We start from the raw sequence: 26,936 nt of genomic DNA, 5'->3' as shown, positions 1-26,936 counted from the left end.
ATCATAGAAACTGTTGAAAGAATAAGTACTTGCATCTGCTTACAATTCCCCATGCTTGCTTCACTGTTCTTGCATTAGCAAGCCCAAAAGGTTAATATTTCCTGTCTATGCTCTTAGGCAATGCGAATTCTGAATTATCCGTTTCAGAAGATCAATAAAAATGTTTCTAGCACGAGGTTAATGGCTCGATGTTAACTTCCAAAACAGTCTGCCATTGTTAGTCTTTTTCATGCAGGAACGTATCTTTTGAAAAGTGAGCAATCTTTAAGTAGTTCTGAAGGACTGTTACCTTACCCTGGCTCACAAGTAATAAATCTTAGGATTTTTAGTATTGTAGGAATGGAAGCCTGAAGAGAAAGTGCCTTCAGAGATGCAGAAACTTTCTTGTTTCTTCCCTCTCTCTGAAGTAGGATTTTTTTTTCCCCTAATTTTTTGGAATAATCTGGCTGAGAGGTTATAAACACAATCTTAAGAATTGCTAGGAGGAGATTTTAGTCTGCTCATTGGTAAAAAAAAAAAAATAAAAAATAAAAAATAAAAAATATTGTTTGCAACTCGAAGCCTAATTCAAGTTGGAAGAAACTTTGTTTAAAATATTGATTGCTGTAGTTTATTATCTTGGTGAATTGTATTATAGCAAGAGGTCTGTTATTTCTCAGTTGTGGTTATGCTTTTGTGCTGTTGAAATGGTCTTTAAATGAAAAATTTGACCTTGTTTGGCAGTAGCACGTGAGAATGGGCTGTTCTTCAGACTTCTTCAGCACCTCTGCCTGCAAGCCCTGATCCAAGCCCTTGGTATCTGCAGCCTATATATACATACAACCTTAATCCATTCCCTTCTGGTCTTGACTGCTTTGAACCGCAAGAAGCGTGTTAAATCTGTGGGCAGAGGAATGGAAGGAAAAGGAAAAGATTCATGTTTTTTCCCCACTGTCCACAAAGATGTGTAAAATGGTTATTTCAGGTGATATTGAGATGGTTTGGGACCCTTGAGTATTGTTTGAGGAGCCTCTTAATCCTTTTTGTCCCTGTGAGACTTCATCTGTTTGGACAGTCGAAGCTCTGTAACAGGCATATACTAAAAAGGAAAGCAGTGGTCTTGTTTGTCTGCTTTATGGTGGAACTAGATAAGATTCCCAGAGTAGATCCTCAGCTTTTCCTGTATACTGAAAAGAGAAAATACAATTACGTGGATTGTTCTCATTGCTGTGCTCCTAATTCCATCTTCCAACTGCTTCGTGTCTTTCCTCTTGTTTAAAGGAAGGTATTGAATGAGTAGAAAAATAGCACCTCGTGAATTCTCAGAAATAGGTGTCCTGTCAGGGGTCAGTGCTAGGACAGCAGCTGTTAGGCTCTGCACAGCCTTGTGCCTTGTGAGCTGGTGGGAAGCAGTGGCCATTAGTTTGCGATCAGTATTGAAATACAGTGTCTGTGAAATACAGCATGCTATGACAAAAAAAAAAAAAATAGTGATACTTGATGATCTTTTCAAATTTTCAGCTTTCTTTTTGTACTATGTTTCTTGTGCAGGTTTCATTCTTGTTCCTAGGTGAGCCTACTCATCTCTGCCTCATATCCCCTGTCCTGCTCCTTTCTTCTTTGCTTTTCCTCTTTGTTCCCTGCTTCTCCTCTAGCAACATAGAGCATTTTGTTAGTAGTAGTACATGTACTATTGTATAATTCTTGTATTTTGGAATAAGGATTTAGAATTATAGAACACAAGCTCTTCCTGCACCGGATGAGATGCAGCTATTCTGTTTGAAAAGGAGATCTGGGCTGCAGCTCTACACCATGTGGTTGCTTCTGTGTCCTGTTCCTCAGTGCAGAGGCAGTAATGTGTAGCCCTGGTGGGAGGAAGGGACTGTGCACAACAGAAAGTCTTAGGGCTCTCTTTTTCATGTGGGATGATTCAACAGATGTTATAGGAAAGCGCTGTTGTTGCAGCATCTCAAATAAAATACCCGAATCCTAACACTGTTTCTTTCTCCCCCATGCCTGCTTCTAGAACTAGCTACACTGATTGTGCCGTATAGTTTCTAGGGGAAAAATGCATATTCTAAGACAAGCAGTTGATATGGAAAAGACTGTCCCATGTACCTACATGGGACAAAGTGTTAGGTAAATATGAACAATGTTTTGAGATTGCATAGCACTGTCTTGCCTTGATTTGTATGAAAACATAAGTTCTGCTGGGAATACTAGTACAGTGAAAGTCTCACAAGAGATGGTCACAAAAATCGGTGAGTTTTCCGTAGAAATAATAGTGATTTTCCTCACATCAAGAATTTCCCAGGAGCAAGATCAGTGTGTAGTACTTGTGTTCTTAGGAATAATGATGAGGAGGGAATGGGCCCACCTTGCCTCCTGTAAAGGCAAGTTCCTATAGCATTAACAGTTGCTCTTTAGTGGTTTGCTGTTGGTTTTAATCAATGTATAGAAAGAGAGCATTAAGTTGCAGGAGTCAAATAACTCTTTATAATATTGGTTTTCTAATAACAAGTTGCTGTCAGACATGTCCATCCAGAAAAATAATTCCATGATAGAAAAAACTGTTCAGTTCTACCTGATGCTGCAGGTGTTCTGACCAGAAGCTACTGAGGTCTCAGTATTTTACTTGCTGTCCTTATAGGAGACTGATTGCAATCTAACTGTAACCTCCTTTGCTTAAGTTCCTGGGAAAAATTTCTTTTCTTCAATAAATACAGCATCTGTGATCACTCTTGTGGAGGAAGATCCTTGTTATGTCTTTACCACATCTGTTTATGCCTTTCCTTTGCATGCGCCTCAGAGGCAGCATGCCTCATATGACAGAGTATGAAATGAATGTGTAATGTGAGGATATAGTACTGTCATAAACTTGCGATGTTTCACTATGAAAATACACTTGCAGATCCGTAAGTCCAGTTCAAACCAATACTAGATTGTTTCCATAAAGTAGCCTAGATCTGAACTTAGTAAGTTCATGCCTGAAAAAACAAACACTTGGGAGTCTCCATGTTTTTTTGCTAAGTACTAAGACAAGAAAACAAGATTACTTGTTTTTAAGGCACTAGTGCAAGAAGGAAAACATCCAGTAGCTTTTTGAGAGGAGTTAAAAAGAAAAAAATGTTAGAAAGTCCTTAGAGTTAGGAGAAAACCAAGCTTTATATCAGAAGACTAATGCTTGGGAAAACTGTGTCTATATGAAGATCACTGAAAACTTGTGATATGTTTAGTAGTGTATTTTATCATTTTCTTAATCAGCCAAATGTTATTGTTTCAACAAAGCATTGGTTGTGCTAACTACAGTTTTAAAATGTATTTAGTTAAATTTACTCTCTGGTTGTGTTAGTGTCTGTCAAACTGTTTTGTTTTTTTAACAGCACTTGTACTGATTTTCTTAAGAGTTCATCTATTTAATTATTTTTCTCCCCATCCAGTCCCTATGTTGTCAAGTACTATGGCAGCTATTTTAAGAACACTGATCTGTGGATTGTTATGGAATACTGTGGAGCTGGCTCTGTTTCGGACATAATTAGACTTCGTAACAAAACGGTGAGTTTTCATCCAGAAATGTATGTAACACGTATTTAAAATAAACCATGAATTAAGACTAGAAGCTGTCAGAGTTGCGAGATGAGACCTTTGATGTGATGGGACTTAGCAACTGCACAACCAGTGCAAAACTGTGTATTTTTGGAAAGTACTTATCCATTCTTCCCTGATGTAATCATGAGAAGTGGAACATGCATCTTGAAATGTGAAGGTCCTGTAAGTTTCTTAAAAATTACTACCTTGTGAAATGTAGAACTGTGTGTGGCTTCTTCCACCTGATGGCCTATTAGCAGGCCGTTTAGTATATGCATGACTTGAAAGCAGGCACAGGATTGTCTTGCTTCTACTCGGTAATTAGGGAGCATGGAAAGTAATTGGGTATTATTCAAGGGCTGAGAAGGGAAAGGGATGCCAATTAGGGAATGTGAGAGGGAACTGAAAGGGAGATTTGCAGGGAGGAGTTGCAGAGTGGTGATAGTTGCAGTAATGTAGGGGAAGATGCAAACCTGTAGGAAACAGGCTTTGATATTTTTTCATAGAATCTGCTAAAGTAAGACTTTTTGTAGATATCCAACAATCTTTTGATCCTTTGAGGACATTGTCTCTAGTGGTGGCCTGTAATATAAGACAAACATTTGACTAACAAGTACTATGAGATGGCACTCTGCTTGCTAGCTTTCTACGCTTTGTCATGGTACTCTGAAATATTTGTACCACACGTGAGTGGGGGCAGAGAGAGGAGAGGAAAAATAATGTTTAGGCCTAGGGGAGAAAAAACAAGTAAGGGAAGGTGGAGTTAGACTTCTTAGGAAGTAGGGTAATGTCCAGTGTAGGGGGAGCCTCTAAAGAAAAGGTGGCATGCCTGAGGGCTACTGTGATGTTAAACTGATGACCTCCCTTTACCTGCTGGTGATACTTTGCAGCCAAGAATATTGTTGGGTGGTTTAGCAGCAAAGGCACGTCACTGACTCCTGCTCAGCTTGGTGCCCACCAGCACCCCTGGCAGTGTTTTTTCAGAGCTGCTTCCCAGCAGGGAGGCCCCCAGCCTGTGCTGGTGCCTGGGGTTGTTCCTGCCCAGGTGCAAGACTTTGCATTTCTCCCTTTTGAGTGTGGTGAAGTTCCTGTCAGCCAATTTCTCCAGCCTGTCCAGGTCCCTCTGGGTGGCAGCACGGCCCTCAGGTGTATCAGCCATTTCTCCCAGCTTTGTGTCCTCTGCAAACTTGCTGACTGTGCTCTACCCCATCATCCAGATCATTAATGAAGATGTTAATTAAGGCTAACCCTTGGGGTAGGTGGCTAGTACTAGCCCACAACTAGGTCTTGCGCTGTTCTACTCATCCAGCTCATGTGTTAGCAGCTGAGGTTCCCGTGGGAGATGGTGTCAAAGGCCTTACTGAATTCCAGGCAGACAATATCCACTGAGAAGGTTTAGTAGCTCCAGTAAGAAATAGTGCAAGCTAAACCACAACTTAAAAAAAAAAAAAGAAAAAGTCAATTTAAAACAGGATATGGAGGGGACTAAACCTGTGTGTACACCTCTTTAAAATGCTAGAATTCTTTATTTCAAATGAAGCTTTTTTTTTTTTTTTTTTTTTTTTAAATAAAAATGCAAACACACACAAACACAAAAAAAAAGCAGGCAATCTTGCTTCTCATATCTGTTTTAGGTTGTTAACAGACTAAGGATATTAGAGATTTAAGGGAAAGATGTTTTAGTCTCGGAACAAATATGTACCAATGATTAGAGAAACCAACTCTTGTGGTTCAAGTTGATGTGATTAAATAGCATAAATTCTAAGAAATAAAATCAGTAAGTAGATGGATACATGTAGTGAGGGAAATGTCAGCATACCTTTTGTAAAAGCAAATCATGCTGTGCATGGCTAGTAGAATTTTGTAAAGGAGTTACTGGGCATGTGAATAATGCTGGCTGGTGTGGATGTGCTTGGTATCAAAAGATTTTTGGACAGACTTCCACACCAGAGGCTCTTCAATCAATATACCTGTAGTGGAGTGAATGGAAAGTTCTGTCACAGGTGGATAACCCTTTTAAAAATAGGAAGGAGGGAAGCAAGGAAGAAGTCATTTTGGGAAATCAACACGAGTCTGTGCTATCCTCTTTGGGAAAGAGGGTAGAAATACTGATGAGATACTGTTTTTACTACGAGAAACACACTGAAAGACTTGAGAGGCTTTGTGAAACTGAGTGCGTGTGACTGAGAAAGTAAGCTTAAGTAAATGTGAAGACATGCATTTAGCTTGGTGGTGGTAGTGGCAAAATCTTATATAGGTTCAAGAGCACTTGAGCTTAATATTAGGAATTGCCAAAGAGTAAAATAGTGTCAAGGACATCACAGAAAAGAGGATTGACAGGAATGATCAGAAGTAAGGAATTCTTCTCAATAAGGATGTACTAAATACATTAGGATAGTTGTGTGGAGCAGAGGTAACGGGGGGGAGGCATAGTGGAAGGTTTAGAAAAGCATGAGTGGCATGAAGTCAGTAAGATGTGCCCTTGTGCTGTTCATTATTTTATTTTTTTAAAAGTTATCACTTCTATTAGATTGAAAGCAAAAAATGTTTTCTACCCTTGTGGAAATTCTCCATGTGTCCACTGTATAGTTACAGAAGATTCTATAGATTTTGTTTTTAGAAGGAATTGAACCGGACCAAGAAAAAAATAACTGCTGCTGAATGCAAATATTCAATATCTGGAGTAGGAAATCGAGTATCCTATAGATTGCTTATGGGAGGGTGAAGCAGAGGGGTATTACTGTTTACTTGATGTGTTCTTATGTTCTTCTCTAATTGCCTGCTCTAAGCCACTGATGAAGGTAGACTACCAGGCTACATAGAACTGTTATCCTGTTAAATAGGAGGTGTTGTGGTGTGTATAATAATAAAACAGCCAAGCAAAATCCTCTATTTTTCACTGTGTGCCTATGTCTCACAAATCTTGGAAGAGTTAGTCAGGGGCTTTGAACTTGCTTGAATTCTTCTGCTCTACCCCCCAAAAATGTTTCATAATTTTAACGTCTCCCTGCATCATATGATGCTGAAATTCTGGAAGTTGAATATGACTGAGTACTTAATTTGTAGATACTGGTGAGGGTTGCCATCCAGTCTCCTTTGTTTTATCGTTAAATATGGAAGCTATTCAGTGTTCTGTCTGCGTGAGACAGTTCAGACTGACAATTGTTATTGTCTATGCACTGCATTTAAAACCTCCAAATGAGCTTGAATTTGCATATGTCTTTACAAGCCTCTGGTATTGTAAGCTTGTGGAAAATATTCTTCTGCCACAAAAACAGACAACGTGAAGTGGTTCGAAGTCTTCCCTGGCAAGCATGCGGGGTGGTGGTCTTCATCAGTCATTGTATAAATATACTGTTATCTCCCCTTGTAAAGAGAGAACAAGAATTTGACTTTTGCAATTGGTATATTTTTTAAAAGTATCTATTCTTCTACCGATTAAACTTAAAAATGAAAAAAGATTGCTTCCTATGGTGTCTAGTTAGTGAAACAGAAGTAATTGCTCTAATTTTGCTGAAATTACCTTATTTTAAGAATGTGTTCTTCTGAAATTAGTCTCCCCTTTTCAATTCCATTTATTCTCCCTGAGTATAATTCTAGGCTGTCTGAAAGAGCTCTAAATAATTTAATAAAGCTCTGTACAGTTTGATTAGCATTCTACTAAAATTAACTGTTGATATTGAAACTCCGCATGAAAAAGTTAACCTTAGTAACCTGAAATTGGTGCACATTCCCTTAGTTGTTCCTATAATTTATAAAATAAGTAAATGAATGAATGAGTTTTTTAATGATGACTGAAAAACAACAGAACTTCATTTTGTGAAATGCTGATCTGATTACCTGGACTACTCTGCGATGGAAGGATTGACTTATTTGAATGATGTTGCTTGCAGTACTTCAGCTTTCTATTGCTTACCTCTATGTATTTTTTTTAATGTAAACAAGAAGGGGTTTCACTGTACTTGTATTTTTTCACAAGTAAACACAGATGTCCTCACTTGGAAGTGAGGAGGGAATTGATTCTTACTTTGTTAAATGTGTACTGAATAGCCCCCAACACCAAGAGTTTTAGAGGTTGCTTAATTTTCTTGAGTTATCAAATGAAGATTGCGGTTGGGCCAAAGAAAAGTTTTTCCTGTTTCCCCATGTTTAAGGAAAAAGAAACTGAGGAAAAGAGAGTTGAATTAAGAACCTGAAGATCTTCCCTTTTTTGTAGCTGTGTTTTCCATACTTCAGCAGTTCTGTTTTTTTTCTAGAAAGTGAACAGTCCTGCACTTTGCTCTACTGGATAAAAAATGAAGGAAGCAGACTACTAAGTTAAGCTCTGACTGATGACTGTTGCTGGCCTGTTTGTATTCAGAAGTGTTCAACTTCACAGGAGCAGCATCTCATCTGAGAAGCCTGAGCTGCTGCTTCAGAAGCTAATTCAACCTTTATAATTCTGCTTGTTTGGGTTTTGTTTTTCGAGTGTGCCAGGCAGATGAGCAGCACTGGAGCAAGCTCATGATGCCTGCTAACTCACCTGAGGTGTGGCATTTACCAGTCCAGAGCTGTGTATCTCATTTCGTCTGCTTTTCTCTGTGGCTGATTCGGGCGGTTCATTTATCTGATATGTCAGGCAGTGGGTTGTTGCCAGAAGGGTGGTTCCCCTGCTATCCTCCAACCTGGCTGCTGTGTTCGTGCCATTTCCATACCTCAGATATAGCGATTGGGTGGTTATGGGGTGATCTTGGACAAGCCTGAAGGTCTGAGCCTTCAATGAGCTCCTATGAGCCAATTCGAGACCCGCTGTGGCAGCACAGTGGCAAATCTGATGCCAGGGAGGCATTACGAGTGAGTAGTGGGGAAAGGGAGGGAAAAGAAGGAATGGGACTCTCTTCTCAATGGCAGCTGGCAATGGGAGGAGATAATTACAGTGTGAAGCAATACTGTGTCCTGCTGGCTGCTGTGAACATCCTGGGGTGGTGGTGGGGAGGTTGTTGACACACCAGCCCTGCCTCTGTACTAATAACTGGGGATGCCCTTACTCATTGGCTGCTCGTGATTAACTGGGTCATCCTAATCCCATCTGTTCTGGAGACCAAAGTGAGTTGTCTGTAGCATGCAAGGGGTTGATCCTAGATGTCTTGGTTATCCCTTTCAATGTTTAACCTTATAAACCAAAATAGCCTTTACTAGCTTCTGCAGTGTGGCTTGCAGCCTATTAGGTGCTTGTCTAGCAAAATCCTTTTTATGGCTCTGATCAAATGGCTGGTTTGTAACTTCTGGGTGGCATTATCCTGATTTTAGGAATTATTCTTTCTTAGCTCTTTAGAATAGCATTGTAAGTCCCTTCAGAAATGGGTTGTTGTCTGAATCTCAAACTGATAGACCTTTCTTGAGACATTGCAATAAAACAGTATCAATTTGCTTGGAAACTTGTTCATAGCAGAAAATTAGTGTTCGTCTCTTGGAAAACAAGTGTTTGTTATGTGTGTGCCAGAAGTGAGATGAGTATTATATATTGGTCAATTGGTACAAAAGAAGGACAAGTTAGAGCTACTGTTACCTGTTTCCAAAGTAACTATTCCTATACTATATGTGAATATGACTGCAAAACAAGTATTCAGAAAATGAGAAATTTTGGTATGAAGAGTGGTTGTGTAGCATCCTCTGGATGTTTTAAAGATGGTGACAAAGGAGAACAGCGTGCCACTGATTTGAAACAAATAGTAATTTGGAAGGGCCTTCTGGAAGTCATCTAATCCAATCTTTTGCTTCAGGGAGAGTAAACTTTGAAGTTTGATTAGATTGACCTTGTCTATTTGAGTTCTGAAAAATCTGTGAAGGTGGAGGTTCAACAGTTTTTATCTCTCTCTGGATTTATTTCTTCTTGGATCTAACTGGAGTTTTCCTTGTGGCAACTTGTGACTGCTGCCTATTCTGCTTTTTCTTTGCAATTCTGAGGAGTGTCTGCCTCTTCTGTGTGTGGGTTTTGTTGTAGTGTGGTGTTTTTGTTTTTCTTTTAAATCCTCACGTTACTTAGTTAGAAATGGCATTGAAATATCCTCTCAACTGATGTGCTCTAGTCCCAGAGAGTTTAGTGGTCCGCTGCCACTCTCCTTCCAGTTTGTCAGTGTTTCTTTACAGTAGCCTACAACCAGGCATGATGTTCCAGATCTGGCTTCATAAGTGCTGAATAAAGGGGAATATTTATGTGCCTTAACTTGCTGACTGCTTTCCTAGTGACGACTGATATATGGTGAGCCTTCACTGCTGCTTGGGTGTATTGCTGGCTCACATTCAGCTTCTCTTGGGACCTTCCCCACCCCAGACATTTCCTGCAGTGATGCTACCTGCCCCACTGAGCAGCAGCCCACACTGCTGCATGGTATGGGGTTTGTGTGTCCCAGGTATAGGGCTTCACCTTGGTTGAACTTCATGAGTTCAACCTGACATGCTGTCAATTTATTTCCTCCAGCTTGTTGAGGTCCCTCTAAGTGACAGCCTTGCCTTTTAGTGTAGTGAAAACTTCTCCTGTTTTGTGTTGCCCACCAGCTTTATGAGGGTATGTCCTAGCTTGCTGTCCAGGTTGTTGATGAGGATGTTGAAGTATTTACCCTATAATCAACCCCTAAGAAATAGCCCTTACAGCTGGTTGTTGGTTACACTTTGAACCACCACTGTGCCCAGCAGTTGAACCAGTTGTTCATCCTCATCTGCTCTGAGTCCCTAGTTTGGATGAAAAAAAGATAGGAGAGATTTTCAACAGCCTTCCAGAAGTCCATGTTAATGATATCCACTGTTCTCTTTTCATCCTTCTGAGAAGGTGACCAGGTTAATTTGGCATGACATCTCTCAAGTAAACTTGTGCTGGTTGTTTCTAGTCTTCTTCTTATCCTTTTCGTGTGTAGAAAACAGCTTCTGCAAGGATTGGTTCCATAATGTCTTGGGAGTGAGGACAAACTGAACAGCCTGTAATTACTCGCATCGTCCTTCTTGCACTTTTTCAATATGGTGTTTTAAGGGACGTCCCCTAGTTGTTCTAGCTTCTTAAAGATGATAAAAAGTAGCCTTTAGGTTAGCACTAGCCAGTACCTCAGCATCTCTGGATGCATCTCATCTGCTCCCGTGGAATTGCTTTTGTTCATTTTATTACAATAATTACAGAATCCCAGGGTGGCTGAGGCTGGCAGGGCCCTCTGGAGCCAGCCGGTGCCACCTGTGCCCAAGCAGGGACACCCAGAGCAGGGTGCCCAGCACCACGTCCAGGCGGCTGCTGAAGGGCTCCAAGGAGGAGACCCCACAGCCTCTGGGCAGCCTGTGCCAGGGCTGCGTCATCTGCACAGCACAGAAGGGCTTCCTGACTCGTTTCTAACTCATTCCAACATGCTGCTAGGGAGAGAGACCTAAGATCCAGAGTAAACCTTAATAAATGGAGTCAAAATTAATGGAGACAAAAAAAGATGGATAGGAACTTTTTCTGCATTTTTGCTAACAGATTGACCACCTCATTTGGCAGAAGGCCAAAATTTGTTCACTGTTCAATCAAAATAACCTCCTGCTATACTTGCTCACTGTCTTGCCCATCAGGATGGACTGTTTTTGCGCTTTGAGGAGGTTACCCTTGGTGTTCAACCAGCTCTCCAAGGTTCCATCACCCTTCAGGGCAGCATGTGCTGGGATCCCACCTACTAATTTCTTTAGCAAGCCAAGGTTTGCTATCTAGAAATCTGGTTCTGCTACTTGCTTCTGTCACTTGCCTCTGTATCATAATGCTCGCCATCTCATTGTCACTGCCAAAGCTACTGCAGATGCTGACATGCCTGGTGAGTTATCCTTGCTTATGAGCAGCTGAGCCAGTGGAACACCTCCCGTTGTGGGCCTGTACAGTGCCTGCAGTGACAATTATTACTGTGCACACCTGGAATTTTTTCTACTCTGCTGTGTTGCCCTATCAAGAGGTATTGAGGTGGTTGAACCCCCCCTCATCAGAACAATAGCTTGTAATTAGGGGCGCTTCTTCCAGGGCTGTGGATGGGGATGGCTTCACGTTTTCTCTTTGTGGTTTTTTTTTTTTTTTTTTTTTTTTTTTTTTTTTTTTTTTTTTTTTCAAACAGCATGATGACATTCACCTTTTGGGCTACCCTTCTGTTTTTTTTTTGACTTGCGAGCTCTGGGGTGTCCCATAGCGGAGCTATGTGCCTTTAGACTGTGTGTCTGTGTAGAGCTCAACCCTCCCCTGCCCAGTCCCACTTATATTGTGTGAGGTGCCTGTACTCATCTTTCAAAGTGAGCTGGTTGTGTGAGTTACCCTGTCATGTCTCTAATTCCAGCAACACTTCGGCTCTGCAGCTGTGTACTAGGTTAGCAAGCTTTTTAGCAAGGACACCATTGGCCTGTTTTGTGAGGTAGATCCTCTTTTTCCCCAGCAATCCTCTGATGTTCCTGTGGTGATAAAAACCCTAATGCTCTGCTGGTGTTATCAGGGTGGTGATCGGCAGATGCACTTGCTTCTGCTCGAGGCCTTTCCCTGCCCTGGCAGGAGCAAGAAAACCGTCATGTTGCCCCTTGTTCACTTCACATGGGTGACTCGAGGTTTCTCTTCATAACGTTTTCAGGGTTGGTGTGGGTGAGCAGCAAAGGGTGGTGCTGTGAACAGGTGTGTAGAGTGTGAGCAAAGTGATCTGCTTGCAAGTATGTTTTATATCACTGTAAAGATCTTTTAAACAGTGACAGCTCAAGTAAGTGGCTCCTGCTTGAAAGACGTGTGGTGATACTCTTTTATGAAGCCTCTGTCTAGGGCTTCGACTGGGCTTCTTGACTCTAATCACAGTGTTTTGTCAGAAAATGACTTTGAAGAACCAAACTAATTAAATAGATGCTGATGACAGCTGTGTGTAGTCATGACAAAATGCATTAGGGAGGCGATCCTCCTCTGTTCAGCCCTGGTGAGGCCTCACCTGGAGTACTGTGTCCAGCTGTGGGCCCCCAGTACAAGAGGGACATGGAGCTGCTGGAGTGAGCCCAGAGGAGGGCTATGAAGAAGATCAGGAGAATGGAGCACCTGTCGTGTGAGGACAGGCCCAGAGCTGGGCCTGTTCAGCCTGGAAAAGAGAAGACTGAGGGCAGATCTTATCAATGTGTACAAATATCTGGTGTCAAGAAGATGGGGCCGGACTATTTTCAGTGGTGCCTAGCAAAAGGACAAGAGGCAATGGGCACAAAGTGAAACACAGGGATTTCTGGCTGAATATGAGGAAACACTTCCTTACTGTGAGGGTGACAGAGCACTGGGACAGGTTGCCCAGAGAGGTTGTGGAGTCTCCTTCTCTGGAAATACTCAAAACCTGCCTGGATGCCACCTTGCACAATGTGCTCTAGGTAGTCCTGCTTAGTAGGGGGTTGGACCAGATGATCTCCAGAGGTCCCTTCCAACCTCAACCATTTTGTGATTCTGTGTGACATTGTGATACTGAATTGTAGTTAAACTCCATTTTCCCATGTTGTCTGTACTTCGTACAGTGCTGTAGAGGCTTTGTGTTGTTCTGTAATAGTTCCAAGTCTGTCATCAATATCTGCTAAACTTATTGAGTACGTCATAGCTGTCCTTCAGCAAGCTGAAACTTGGTAGTGGAGAATAAGGCCTGCTGAGTCCAACTTCCCTGTTCTAATCAGTTTTTGATCTCACTGTCTGCTAATTACAGCCAGCTGTTGTTGAGCATGTGACCATGGGAGATGGATGAGATTTCCTGAAATAACTTTCCATACAAGCCATTAGATGATGATTAGATAACTTTATGTTGCTACTGGGCTCTACTCTTTTTTGAGCTACAGGTAGAACTGGAATTCTACGTGCTGCAGTTTTCCTAGTGCTATTTTGAGCTATCCAGGTTGAAAAGTCCTAATTTAAGAAAATGGGATCTGTTACATGTTTTATTCAAGATACATTGCAGAAGTCCTGCTACTGGGATTACATAGTCAAAACCTTGAATCTGAAGAGCTTGCTGTCACCTGTGCAGTGCTATTGCTGTGGATAGGCACTATGTCTATTACTGCACAATTTCCATATGATTTTATGTGCAAAATGATTTAGGTCTAGTAGGAAGAATACTTGCTGCCTCCCTTTCTTTATCATATGATCCTGTGCCTAAGTTTTACTTCTGTAAAATTAGTAATTCTCCTTTGGCAGTGAGTTCTTTTTCCCTTCAATACCATAATATTGAGCTGTCCTCTTATATATAATATAGGAAGAGAGAAGGGATTATATACCTTAGTTTGAGCAATTACTCAGTCTTTGACTGCACCTTGTCAGCATAAGTAATTTAAATGTCACGATGTGGTATCTCACTCAAGACACAGGCTGTGAATTTGTTTGAAGAGTACTGTCCTCACATAGAGTGTGCAGAACTACTTATAAAAGAAGTCTCAAAGGCAATTGCTCTGAAAGTGAAACTCAGATAATTATTGGCTTTGGGAAACTAATCTCATTAAAGCTTGTAGCAGTCAGAGTAGGAACCAGAACTTAACATTGGCTTCAGTCTAGAGCTGCAACCATAACACTTTTCTCTGAAGCTTTCTGCCTTACTCGAAGGGTAATTTATGAACTGTTGCAGGCAGAAAAGGTGTCTCAATTCTCATGCTTATTTGCTCACATTCCCCATCTCAGCATCATTGTTAGTCCAGCCTTATTTTCACATAAATGAAGAAGAGTGGTGATATGAGATTGGTTGATGTCTGAGCGTCATAGCTTCTTCTGGGGAAGGAATGATTATCCCATGGGCCCTTTATTTGCCGTGAAAAGGGACCAACCCAGTGTGCTTGATCTAATCAGTCTGCTCAGATGCAGTGATGTGATACTTCCTGGAAGCATCAGGCTTAATGTGCATGTATTACTTAGTGTAAAAAGAGCAGCTGGGAAAGGACATAGGCAGTTAAAGCAATTGAGCTTTCTAAGGGGCCCTCAGGAAGAAGAGTGACTGGCTGTGAGCAGAGAACCTGGTTAGATGAGTTGTCTCAACAGCTGCATGGATTAGGAAGTGTGTGATAGGCTGTATAAATGCACCCTTCAGTCTCCCATGTGTGACATCCACAGCCAGTTGAACAGAAACACGTAGATTAGCTGGCCTCTGAATGGATGTGAAACACCTGAGTGTGCTGTGAGCTGATTTGTCCCAAATTTCCACTTTAATGATTGCCTTTGTTATTTGATGCTTTTACATAGGCTATGGAGTTGTTTGTCTTTTTCATTCTCGTACTTCTGAATGTGTGACTTGCATGTGGTTTTGATGACGATGGATTTGAAGCTGTTTCATGGGTGACTCATGTTTAGAGGGTAGCACCAGCAATCAGAGAGACATAGCACACAGAACCAGAGCTAGCCAAAGATACCAAGGAGATAAATGAGGATCTGGACACAACAGGAAATCAGAAGTGAAGCAGAAAGATGACGACTGTGAAATTGCACGAAGGTGCAATGTACAGAGCATGCTATGCTCTGAAGAAGAATGGTGCTGCATGTCTAAAACCTCAGAATCAAATAAATCAACTGTTTTAACAGGAAACATGACACCCATATGGCTCGATCTAGCAATAGTACAGCATGAGAACCACACATCTGGACCAGGATAGTAACCCTGACTGTAACATATTCCCCGTATTAAAATATTAAATAGCTTTGTTAGTTTTAATTGTACTGTGTGCTGGTTATTGATGGCACTAGTATCTCTGCATCAAACTACTGTTGGAACTAGAGTTAGTAGATAACAAGTTGTTTGCTGTGACAAGGATTATTGTGGGTGGATTGCAAGACAAAAGTCATTCAAGAGGATAACACAGGCACTGCACAACCTATGTGGTGTAGCAGGCTGCAGTACACCCTCTTCTCACTTGCTGGTTTCGTGATCCTTAGCTTCTTGGTCGAGCTTTTGATACAGCTGTTGTGCTACCTTCTTTTGAGAGCTGGACTTTGCTATGCAGTTGTAAAAGCACCTCTCCATCTAGAGGTGACCCCGAGATCTCCATGTTATTTGCCCACTGGTATTTCAAGAACTGCAAGCAGGGCTTTGCTTCCTTAAGAATACTTCATGTTGAACAGAGACCTACCCTTCAGAGACTTTTAATCAGTTCCTCATAATGTGACTCTGGAGGAAAGCAGGCAGTGAGTTGCATGATCTCACTGTACGTTTGTCCGTGCTGTTTTTCGTTGTTGGTGGTGTCTTCCTAATATGCATATTCATGATTGCGTGGGAGTCATCAGAGACTAGGGATGCTGTTTCTGAGCTGGGGTAGGTTTGGCGAAGCTCCAGCAGAAAGTGTTACATTCAGCATACCATAAACTCTTTAACTGAATTTGTTAATAGCTAGAAGTTGGATTGCATGCAGTGTGAGTCTTCAGATAATATTTTACTGCACTTAACCAGAAAACTACTGGCTCGTGCACTCTGGGCTGTCTCTTCCTCCAGATATCCTTCTGACCATAGTTCAGTTTACTGTACAATTGACTTTGGAGTCCTATCTTGATTGCAGAGCAGGTAGGCAGTTTCACTCCCCCAGGGACAGAGCAATGCCAGGAAAGCTGCTGTACACAACAGGGTTTGTAGTTCTCATGGTTCTCACAGCATACATCATTTGGAGCAGCGCAGCAGCCAGCACGAAGAAGCAGCACAAAAAAAGGCTTTGAGCAGCATGCCACTGAATAGAATCACTGTGCAAGATCTCGGAGAGAAATGGCAGGCAAGGCATGCATAATGCGCTGTGGAGGCGGTCACCAATTGCCGAGGAGCGTGGAGTTTGTCCCACCATCGAGTATGTTGTCTGCTTGCATCGGGAAAGGCTCATACAAGTCCCTGAAAATCTCTGGGTGTAGTAGCGTGTACTTATTTGGAAGGAGCAGCTCCTAACTCTGCTATGTCCCTGCTGACTGACTGTGCCGTTAATTGAACTGTGGGACTGATTTGTTGGAAAAATAATTTGGCAGGCAGGTTTATTTTTAACTAGGGTCAGTTCCAGTCATTTAGTGGAAGGGCTGACAGTAGGAATTACTGCTGTAGGCTTCAGCGAAAGGAGGGACTGGAGCTTGGCACTGCAGCCTAAGCAAGTGCATGTGTAACTGTGCCCTTGGGCTCCACGCCCAGGTTTTATGAGGCTGGAGTGAAGCAGGAATAGGGAAGTGGTTCTATTTGTTAAATAATTAAAGCTAGTTATGAGTAACTCAGGTGCAGATCATCTTGCTGACTCATCATTTTTTCATTTCTGTTGAGTCATCCTGCTGGCTTGCGGAGGGATTGTAAGCGGTTTTGGTTCTTGGTTTTGTTTTTGGAAGGGAGCTGCAGATGTGTACCAGCACTTTCAGAACTGAAACTGGAAGGAGTTGCTATTGCTTAACTTAATTTCTGGACAGGATTGTGAAAATAGAGGGAAATTACAACCTGGTGTTGCAGCCAAATTAGGATATTCATCTTTGGTTCTGTAGCTTCTTGCATTTCCAAGCATGTCTTGGAAGTTTATTTGCTTAGTTCTTGTATTAAAGTACCAACAAGCTGCTATAACTGAATGGCATTTCAGTTGACTGAACAGTTTGTTTGTATTTCCTTAAAGTTGCATCACATGGGATGAATCGTGTATATATGGGTGTGTTTTCTTTTATTCTAAGATGTTGATCAAAATCTAAGAAGTGTTCTTAAGGGGTCTGGTACCTGCAAAAGATTCACTCTTACTGGATCTCTGATAGAACTTTCTCAGGAGGTTGTGTTCCAGTTGTGCAGATCTAAAGCAATTAAGATAAACAGTTGTGCATTTAATACTGCTTCTTTACTTATAGGAGATATTTAATCAATTATGATTCTTTTTTGCGTTTTTTTTTCTGGTTTTAACACTGAAGTTTGTCTAGTCTGCTTGAAAAAAAAAATGAAATCAAGCAAAAAGAGTTCCTAGTGTTTGCTTTGTGATGCTCATGGAGTTCAATAAATATTACTGCTGACAGTTTCTGGTTTGTTTGGCTTATTCTTCAGTTTTTCATTTTTCAACTTGTATTCAGTCTTACTGTGTCCTTTCATGCTACTGTGACTAATTTGAGAATACGTTTCCATTCATCCTGACTGAAAAATAAACAACAAACGTGACAGAGTGCCAGTTCAACTATGCTGACTGTATTGCTGACTTCAGCAGCTCTAAACCAGCAGAGAACTTCAATTCTCGTACCTGGATTCTCGGAAGTAGTTGAAGGACACGCTGCTACTTAAGAATGCAAAGAAACCTGTTAAAAATTCAGCATGGCTGTAGACTTGCTGAGTCTACAGAGTGTTATAAACTGATAAATGTTACGTAAGGGGATAATTATTTTTTATTTTTTGGAGATCAGGAGTTATGTCTGTGAATACTTTGAAAGCCATGGGCTCACATGTTACACTATCATCACATAGTGGTACTTGTAATGACTGAAATGTGGATCATTGAATAAAATCTATTCAGGGCCAGCTCTAGCTATGTAAGATTCATGTTAGTTCAGGTATACAATCTTGCAGTGTAATAGTAGTCCAGTATATCACAGCATATCTTTTATGGGTTCTTTACACACTAAGAACTAACAGGGAACCTTCACATACACAGCAAAATAATTAACATCCTTGGAAGATATTTTAAAGGATACAGTGCTTGTAGTTGAAATGGAAGATCCGTTATATCTTCCTGTGTGGATGTCATCTAACAATTGTTGAATAACGTAGGTAATTTAAAAAGAACCCAAAAGTTCAAGGAGAATTCGTTCTCTGCATCAGATGGCAACAAGCAAGAAAAATGGTGGAAGAAAAAGTGCATAGCATCTGGTTGGCATCCATTCTCAGTCGTTTCTGTAATTGTCTACGGATCAAAGGAACAGGTGATAATAGTTACTGGCACCTTCTAGCATAAAAGTACCCTGACATCTTAGTTGCCCCTTTTTCTGGGCTGAGTAGGGCTTTGGGAAGGTTATAGGGGCACATCTGTGTGGGTGTAGTTCTGCAGCTTTGTGTCAGGTTCGAGCACAGGCAGAGTGAGAAATGTTTATCTTCAAAAACGAGCATTTACTTTATATTCCGTGTAAAATGAAAGGACCAGTCTCAAAAAGAACAGAAGAACATCTAAAAAGACAGGCTTCAGCAGAGTCCTGCAAACCAGTTAGTCAGACAAACTTCCTAACAATTACTACCTGTATTTCTGCAAGCTACACTATCTCCATTATCTCACTACAGATAGTGAGTAACAAGCTCTGTGATGACTATTTTTTTACCAAGCTTTGTGAAGAATATATTTATTTAGTTGTTTATTTGTATTTATTTCTCTATTTTCTGTACACCTTTATCCCTTGTGTTTTTTGTTTGTTCTTGGAGAAGCTCTTGAAGCTCTATTCCTGTCTATAAAATACATCATGTACATGGTGTGATAAACGTTATGAAATGATCGTATTTTAAATAGCCTAAATGTATAGAAACAGTCCATGTATATACCTGAAAAAGGTTTTGTTTTCTTGCAGCTAACAGAAGATGAAATTGCAACTATTCTGAAATCAACTCTTAAAGGACTTGAATATTTGCACTTTATGAGAAAAATACATAGAGATATCAAGGCTGGAAACATCCTTCTTAACACTGAAGGGCATGCAAAATTAGCTGACTTTGGTGTAGCTGGCCAGTTAACAGTAAGTACATGTGGAAAGATGATTTAAAAATGCTTTAGTGCTGCTAACCTTTTTTTTTATACTTCTGTCTCTTTCTCTGCCTTGAATTTTGTGTCTGAAAATAAACTAGTGGTTGAGTATTTCATGTATTGGAAGGCTATTTTTTATTTTTATTTTTTATTTTTTTACTGTTATAACCCATTGTACTTCAAATGGTTGCTGATTATGCTTTAAAGCTTTGTTAAAGATTTACGATCGTTGTCACCTGTTTAGCTTCTAGAGGCTGGTGGCCTGAATCTGCTTGGTCTTAATTGCTGTCATTACCATTTGAGCTTAGAGTAGCTAATTTTAGCTTTTAAATATATAACTAATATCAAAGGAATTTGTGAAAATAAACATCACTGTTTTAATTGCATAAATAATGTAATTACAGGATACAATGGCAAAACGTAATACTGTTATAGGAACTCCATTTTGGATGGCTCCAGAAGTAATACAGGAGATTGGCTATAACTGTGTGGCAGACATCTGGTCCCTTGGTATCACGTCAATAGAAATGGCTGAAGGAAAGCCTCCATATGCTGATATTCATCCAATGAGGGTAAGTGTATGCCCTAGCATTTACTTCTAATTGTATTTTTTTAAAAGTGCCAATACTGGAGTCATCAAACAGTGCATTCATGGATGAAATTTATGACAAGGGATTTCTACTTGCTGTGATGCTTCCTATTTGCTGCCGTTTGTTTTTTGACGTGTTTGTAAGGTGTCAGAGTGTTATCTCCAATGGAGAGAGAACTAAAACAGTAAATGCTTAATTGACTTAAGGCAACATATAGAGCCAGTTTCAGACTACAGCTGCACTTTGTAGAGTTCCATAACCAAGAAGCCATCCTCCTTTGTAAGTTCTGACTTAAAAGTCATCTAGAAGAGTATTTAAGATTGCTGTGTGTGAGCACAGCTGGTGTTAGTAACCTTTGGCAGCTCTTTTTTTTTTTTTTAAACCAGCCCTTACAGTCTGTTGCTGAACCAATTCACTTCTTGCAAAATAAAAATGTAAATAGAATTACTCACTCTATGAGAAATAGCATTTATAAAGGAATTGCTCTTGAGAAGTTGAGAAGTTCATAGGGAAAAATGCTTGTCTAGGAATAAGTGCTGCCAGTGGTAGTCATGCTTTTGTTTTCTTTTTTGAAATGAACACTAGAATAACTACACTGAGCATCAATAAATAATCCTTTCTTGGATTGTTTACACCTAAAACCCATTTGGTACTAAAAAGAAACTTTAAAAATTAAAAGCAGATTATTTTTCACCTTTGTGCTTTGCTGTGAAAATTGTATACACGTTAGATTATCTTGCTCAGTTTTCTTTTGCTCATGTGTCGTATATCAGGATCACGATAAAAGTATATCAGCAGTCTTCAGGGAGAAGGTGCTGTTCATATGTGATTACTGTAAGGTACCACATTTGTAACTTCAAGTGTATTTAGTGCAATTGGGTTCTTGTTTGTGCTTTTTGGACCTGAGATGTTTCCTGATTTTTTTTCCACTGTGCAGCTCAGCTAAAGCTAGTGAGTGTTTTGTTTCCAAAATGATGTAATGTTTCCAACTGCAAAACTTAGTGTTTTTCTTGCACCACTTTTTTTTTTTTTTTCTGGGTAGCTAACTATTTTAAAATTAGTGTCCAAACTGAAAATACTCAGATGAAAGCCAAGGAGACCAGGATAAGCATCTCTGTAGCTTGTTTTCAATATCAATGGGAATTTAATTCAGATGAACTGACATATTGGGGAAAAATATTTGAAGAATTATTGATTACGAATCAGTTGAATTTTATCATGGTGGCTTTGTTGCTTGTACTTTCAGTGAAGTTGTCCTTATTACAGCTGAGTTCATTTGACATAATTGTGTGTAGTTGCACTAGCTGTTGAAAGGTGAGGACTGCATTATCAGTGAGGATTTTATAAGCGTGACAATAGCTGCTTATAAATCAAAGGTCACTGTTTGAGTTTGAAGGCTTGTGAATCTGTTTAATTCGTGTAATCAAATGAATGCTATCAAAGGCCAAAGTAATTTAACACAACAATTCTGGATTACATAGAACATGTGTTCTTGTTAATAAATTACGTTATGGCTTTTAAGGGCTTGTATGCAGTTAGTAGTCTTTTATGTATTTGATACCTAGAGTTTTTCTTAATTTTTATTAGTGAGTTGTTACAGTGGTTAACAAGAAATACACAGATTTAAGTTGCAATAGTTTTCCCAGTGTCATATGATACAGCTTCACAGGACATTTGGACATATGTAGATGCTTTCCTACTTTGTTTTAGTTATGACACAGAATTGATATAGGCAAGCATGAAAGCTTGGGCAAATTTTCATTGCTTTTTCTAGATGTTGTTGGAGTTCTGTGGTATTTATGTAAGGCACAATTTTGTTACTTGGGAATGCATGTTGAAATTACCATGTGCGCTATTTTGCTGTAGGCTGGTTGGCACTGCCACAAAGGTAATGCACTGCCAGTAGGCTATTTCCTTGTCAACTGCATTTACAGCTTAATAGAAATATTACATGACTTCTTTAAACAAGTGTTTTGGCAGAGAGGAAATAGCAGATTCCATGCAAACAAGCATAGCTTCCTCTGCTTAACCACACTCTGGCTACTCTGAGGAGTTGTGCTGGTTTCAGCTGGGAAAGAATGAGAAGCAGGGGGTGCAAAATGGAATTTGGTGTGGGGGGAAAAAAAATCAGTTCCTCTCTGTTCAAGTATTAGTGGCTTAGTGTACTTGACTGTGTAAGTGTCATCAGTGATATTTTCACTCGTTTCTGGGGCAAATCAGAGTTCAAAATAACCTGCTGTTGTTGTACTTGGTTTGAAGCTCAAAGGTCAAGACCATTTGCAAGCCTGGTAGTCTAATGCTTTGTTCATGTAAGAATTACAGAATGCCTCGCATATTTCGTGTCAGAGTTCCTTTTTGTGCTTTTGCTGGTGCTGTAATAATGGTTTGCTTTGTTAGCAAGGGAAACTTCTGTGTTTTCTCCGAATTTTCCTCAAAGAAGCGTTTCTCAGATAGGGAAAAAATTCAGACATTTTCAAGGTTACCCTAAACTGTGGTGATACTGTTGCTAGAAATGGCAGTGAGTCTGCTGTTGAGTCAAAAAAAAAAAAAAAAAATTTTTTCAAAAAAAAAAAATCACTGAAACCTAGATAATTTAACAGGGCTAGAAGTCTGATTGCAGTCGTCAGTGCAATGACCAGGGTTAATGTGGGTAACGGTGTATGCATCTGCCTTCGGTTCCTGTGCTGGGATGAGCGGTTCTGAATTTATTATAGTGGAGCTAATTAAAGGGGGCTTCTGTGTGGGTCTAGAGCAAGACTCAAGCTCCTACTCTGAACCTGCACTGAGAGGCTTTAACAGCTGTGCTTCTGTGTTTCCTATGGACTGCAGCATATGTTCAGGCTGTTCTGATAAAGTATTCCTCCTACCACTGTCTGAATTTAATTCAAACCATTAACTGCTTTGTGTAGTCTCTCCTCTTCCTGCAATATCTGTCTTTAATGTCTGTTTGTTTCTAAAGGCCTCTTTTTTTATTTCTTTTGGTAGAAAGACAAAGGTTGGCCCTATTTTTCCACAGTAGTTCTGATCATGTTTTTTGGTGCAAGTTGGTAACGTGCTTTTGATAGATCTTTTGTGTTTGCTAATCAAGCTGTGATCTCAAATTTGTTATGTAAATGAGTTGTTTTTGGTGGAAGATTGTTTAAGCTGCAGGGTTTTTATCTGATCACCATCTATGTACTGCTGACACTTCTTTTTGTTAAGAAGTAGACTAATTTTGCCATAAAGCTCATCTTACACCTCAAGAATGGCAGCTTTTGAGGCCCTTTCTCTAGGACCACCACCCTTACCTTATGTATTTGCAGTATGTTAATGCAATGGTCACTTACCGCCATGAGGCTGTGATTTTCATGATCAACTTAAGCCCCTTAAAGTGTGGGCTTCAGGTTATAAAGATGTCTGTCCCTAGCTAGGAGCTCCTGCTGACCTTTCTGGTAAGCAAACACTGGCGTTTTTGTGGCCTCACAAGGAGTTGGGCAGAAGAACTGGTCTTCTGGGAAGCTAACCTGACAGAAAACCTGCTGGAGCTGAGCAAGAGGAGCTGTAGGAGCATGTAGATGGACGGGGGAAGTGGTTTGAGTGGAGTTACTACTTTTGGCCACAGCTATGCACTGAGCCTTGTAGGCCGACTGTAAAACTGCAGCCTGTATTTCATAAAATTTGCTCTTCTTTGCAAGGTCAACACTTACTGACAGGATGGAGCGTTTCAGATAAATGCTGGTAGCTCAAAAAAAAAAATTCTTTCATGCTTATCAGGCAGCTGCAATAATTCATGTTGCTGCAGTATGGAAGAAGCTGGTGGTAGATGCGTTTTTCAACACTTCACAGTATTGGCCTTTGTTTCTTTCTGGTGAGGTTTGTTGGAAATGGACCATGTGGGCATCACATGTTCTACAGTGAATTGGAGGAAGCCAATTTGAACTGCTTCCATTTGCTTTAAGTCCAATCATGATATTTATTTTTCCATGGCACTTACCCAGATTATCCATGCCTCCTGCTTAGCCTGTGTCATTTCCATCCTGGACTAATCTGTTTGTAATAACCTTTTATGCCTGATGTATCTTATAACAATCTACCATTTCCCAGTTATTTATTCTCAGCATACTGTGTTAAAAGTGGAGTTTGAAGTGAGAATTATTGCTGTGTAAAGCTGCAAGAACCAAGGAAGGTGTCCTGTTGAGCATCACTGTCTGATTTAGACTGGTTTTTAATCATTGAGTAAATGGTTTCCTCTATACCTTCTTATGCCAGAAGTTGAGGATGGGGGGTGGGGGGAACACTAAAAACCTTTTGGCATTATCAGATGATTTTCTATATAACCAATTCAAATAGGGGGAATGCTTGCCTTTTTTTCCCCTTCTCCAACAGATGAAATTGTCTCATCAGTTTCTATTGTTTTATTTGAGAGGTCATGTTAGCATTACTGCTTTCAATTTAGAGCAGCATTATAAAAGTATATTATACTATTTTCTTATTTTAGTGCTTCTGCTTATCTTTAGAAAAGAGTTTGAGGTAACTTCCAAAAGTCATTCCCTTTTAAAAAACTTTCTGTGAGGCACTTGTTAATTTATAACTGAAGATCTTGACTGCTGTTTCTAGATAGAGCGAGTTAATATTTAAAGAGATTTAAATATGGATTGTTGATTGTATATTACTGTTTATTACTTTACTACCTGTTCAAAATCTTGTGGAAGAAGGCAGTGAGTTGTGGTAGGACTCCCTGAGTGGGATTCCTCAGGGAGGTCATAATTCTGTGGAATTTCTGTTGTGGCTTCTGTGTTATGATAGGATATTTAACTGTAGGCAAACTGTGTGCTTTCAAGTGCCTGGAAGTACTAAGATTATTTTAAAATAGTTAAATCATAAGACTTGGAAAAAAGCATGAGACCCTAGCACATGCAGTTCTGTCAGTGGTAGGGTTATGAATGCATGTAGTTAAAGGAACAACAACAACAAAATGGCTCCCCTTTTCGAACTGGGTCTTCCATTGTGTCTCGTCGTTTTCTTAAAACTTGATTCCTCAAGACAGGATTTCAGCGTGTGTTGTCCAACACAATGCCATATTAATTCTAAGTTCCTTAATAAATGGTGATACACCGTATAATGTACATCTATAGTATGTTAGATATGCTAATATGTGGTGACCTAATTCTGTGGTGTGATATGGTTGAAGCAGAAGACTTGAATTTGCAAAGAGGTTTTGAGAGACCTTTAGGTGTCTCTGAGCTTTGTGTGGAGTTTGTTTGCTTTAAACTGACCTTAAAAAGCTTCAGAGGGGCTTTCTTCCTGCCATTTCTGTTGCAAAGAGCATTTAGGCAGCCACATGATGAACTGGTTCAGAAACTGACCAAAGAACAAGAATTAGTTCTCACTGATACATGGTGCTAGGATGAGGTTGGAGCCCATCTTACCTGTCCTCTTGGCCTTTTCTAGTGGTGCCTATCAATAAAATGAGACTGATTTCTAGACTTTTTAAGGGTAGATGTGTTCTCTGCAAAGCTTTCCTCCTTCCTCACCTCATCCGCTCTTCGAGCGGTACCTCAGCAACAGTATTTAAAGATGAACTTCATGAGGTAAACTTCTAGCAGGCCTTAGGCAAGCATGTGGCTGAAGAAGAGTGTTGTTTCATGAGCTATTTGCCCCTGTGGAGCAAAATAGGACCCCAATTTCAAATAGGTGGACTAACTTTGAGAATAAAATGAGCACAGTTGGTACTGTCTAACAGAAAATAATGTTCTTTATATCATTTTTTTGTCCAATGTCAAAGGAGTTGTTTCCCACGTAATCTCCATGAGAAATGCAATTCTATATAGTAACAGCATATGTAGCAATTTGCTTTTAAGACAGTAGTAGTGTTCTGTGGTTCAAACCAGTTGTTGCACTTACACTAATACCATCACTGAGCGAGGATTTGTATCTTGATTTCTTTTTTTGTTCACAGCTTTCTTCTTTCAAAGTTGAATTCCAAAGAAGTATGACTTTTTTTTTTTTTTTTTGAATATTTAATGCCTACAGGATTCAGGGAGGAAGCAGATTTTGAAAGGATTTAATTTGCTTACTTGCTCGTCACCAACTCTACCGTGAGCTGAATGTAGAGGAGGAGACTACTGGGAGTGTTCTGATGAGTGAGAAGGTCAACTCAGACAATACATCCTTGGTATAGGCCAGTTTCTTGTGATGAAGAAATATAATTTCTTCCCACTTTTTGGCATATCTAGCATAGAATTTTAATGAAGGTTCCTATATACCAAGCATTGCTTGCACTTTCAAATCAATAGAATTATTTGGCGCAGGATAAATAAGTTTATCACTATTAAAAGTATGCATTCTTTATTTTTTATGATACCAGGTTTGTTGGTTGCATCTGTGCACAAAAAGGAAATGTTAATCTGTCATGTGTAATAAAGTAGCAGAAATGGAGAATATTTGAAATTTGGACTGGAACTGGAGTTTAATTTGAATTAAATGGAAAACATTTATTTCATGCTTCTAAATGAGGATTTAATTAAAATTAAATTGGTTCATCTTTTTAGACTTACCCCTGAATAGGAAATTTGAAACATATTTGAGTTGATGGTTGGTTTTCTCTGACTTTGATTAATCACTTTCAAAGTAAGCGGAGGATCAGTACAGTAATTTCATAATTACACACAAGTGAGTTAACTTGAAACTTTAACTAAAATAACTGTAAGGGAAGTTTGATGTTGGTTAGTTTCATGTAATGCTGTCTATCTTCTGTGTATGATTCGAATTCTTAGAAGTGCTAATCTGAAAAAAGGACCATACCATGATACTACCCATTTATTTGCGAGGTACATTAATAGGGAAATGTTTGACCTGGAAATACTACTTTTCAAAGACACTGGAACAGTAAGTGGGGACTGAATGAAGCCATGAAATAGGTGTAAGGATTCTTGATGACTTCAGTGAATGTTGCATTGAACAGCGCACATCTGAAAGCATTGGTAAAAGTTGTTTGATGGACCTGTTCTTGTGGTTAAAGCCAGGAATACATTCAGCGAACCAACCTAGCATGCAATGGGTTAATGTTATTCTCTACTACTGAGCTGGCCTCTTTCTCCCTGGAGGAATGCTGGAAATAAACAAACAAACAAAAAC

At 39.9% G+C, this 26,936-nt stretch overlaps 1 protein-coding gene across 1 annotated transcript in view; it reads left to right on the top strand.

Moving 5' to 3' along the window:
* STK3 (serine/threonine kinase 3) overlaps window positions 1-26,936 on the top strand; it is a 136,935-nt gene that overhangs the window by 8,339 nt on the left and 101,660 nt on the right. The window contains exons 4-6 of the mRNA XM_084281307.1: window positions 3,420-3,534; window positions 19,058-19,222; window positions 19,635-19,802. Of these exons, the coding sequence (XP_084137433.1) occupies window positions 3,420-3,534; window positions 19,058-19,222; window positions 19,635-19,802 (448 nt within the window). The remainder of the gene's footprint in view (window positions 1-3,419; window positions 3,535-19,057; window positions 19,223-19,634; window positions 19,803-26,936) is intronic.

Source organism: Netta rufina (assembly GCF_964035555.1).
Source record: "Netta rufina genome assembly, chromosome: 2".
Taxonomy (NCBI): Eukaryota; Metazoa; Chordata; class Aves; order Anseriformes; family Anatidae; genus Netta; species Netta rufina.
This window is presented reverse-complemented; position numbering and strand designations above follow the sequence as displayed.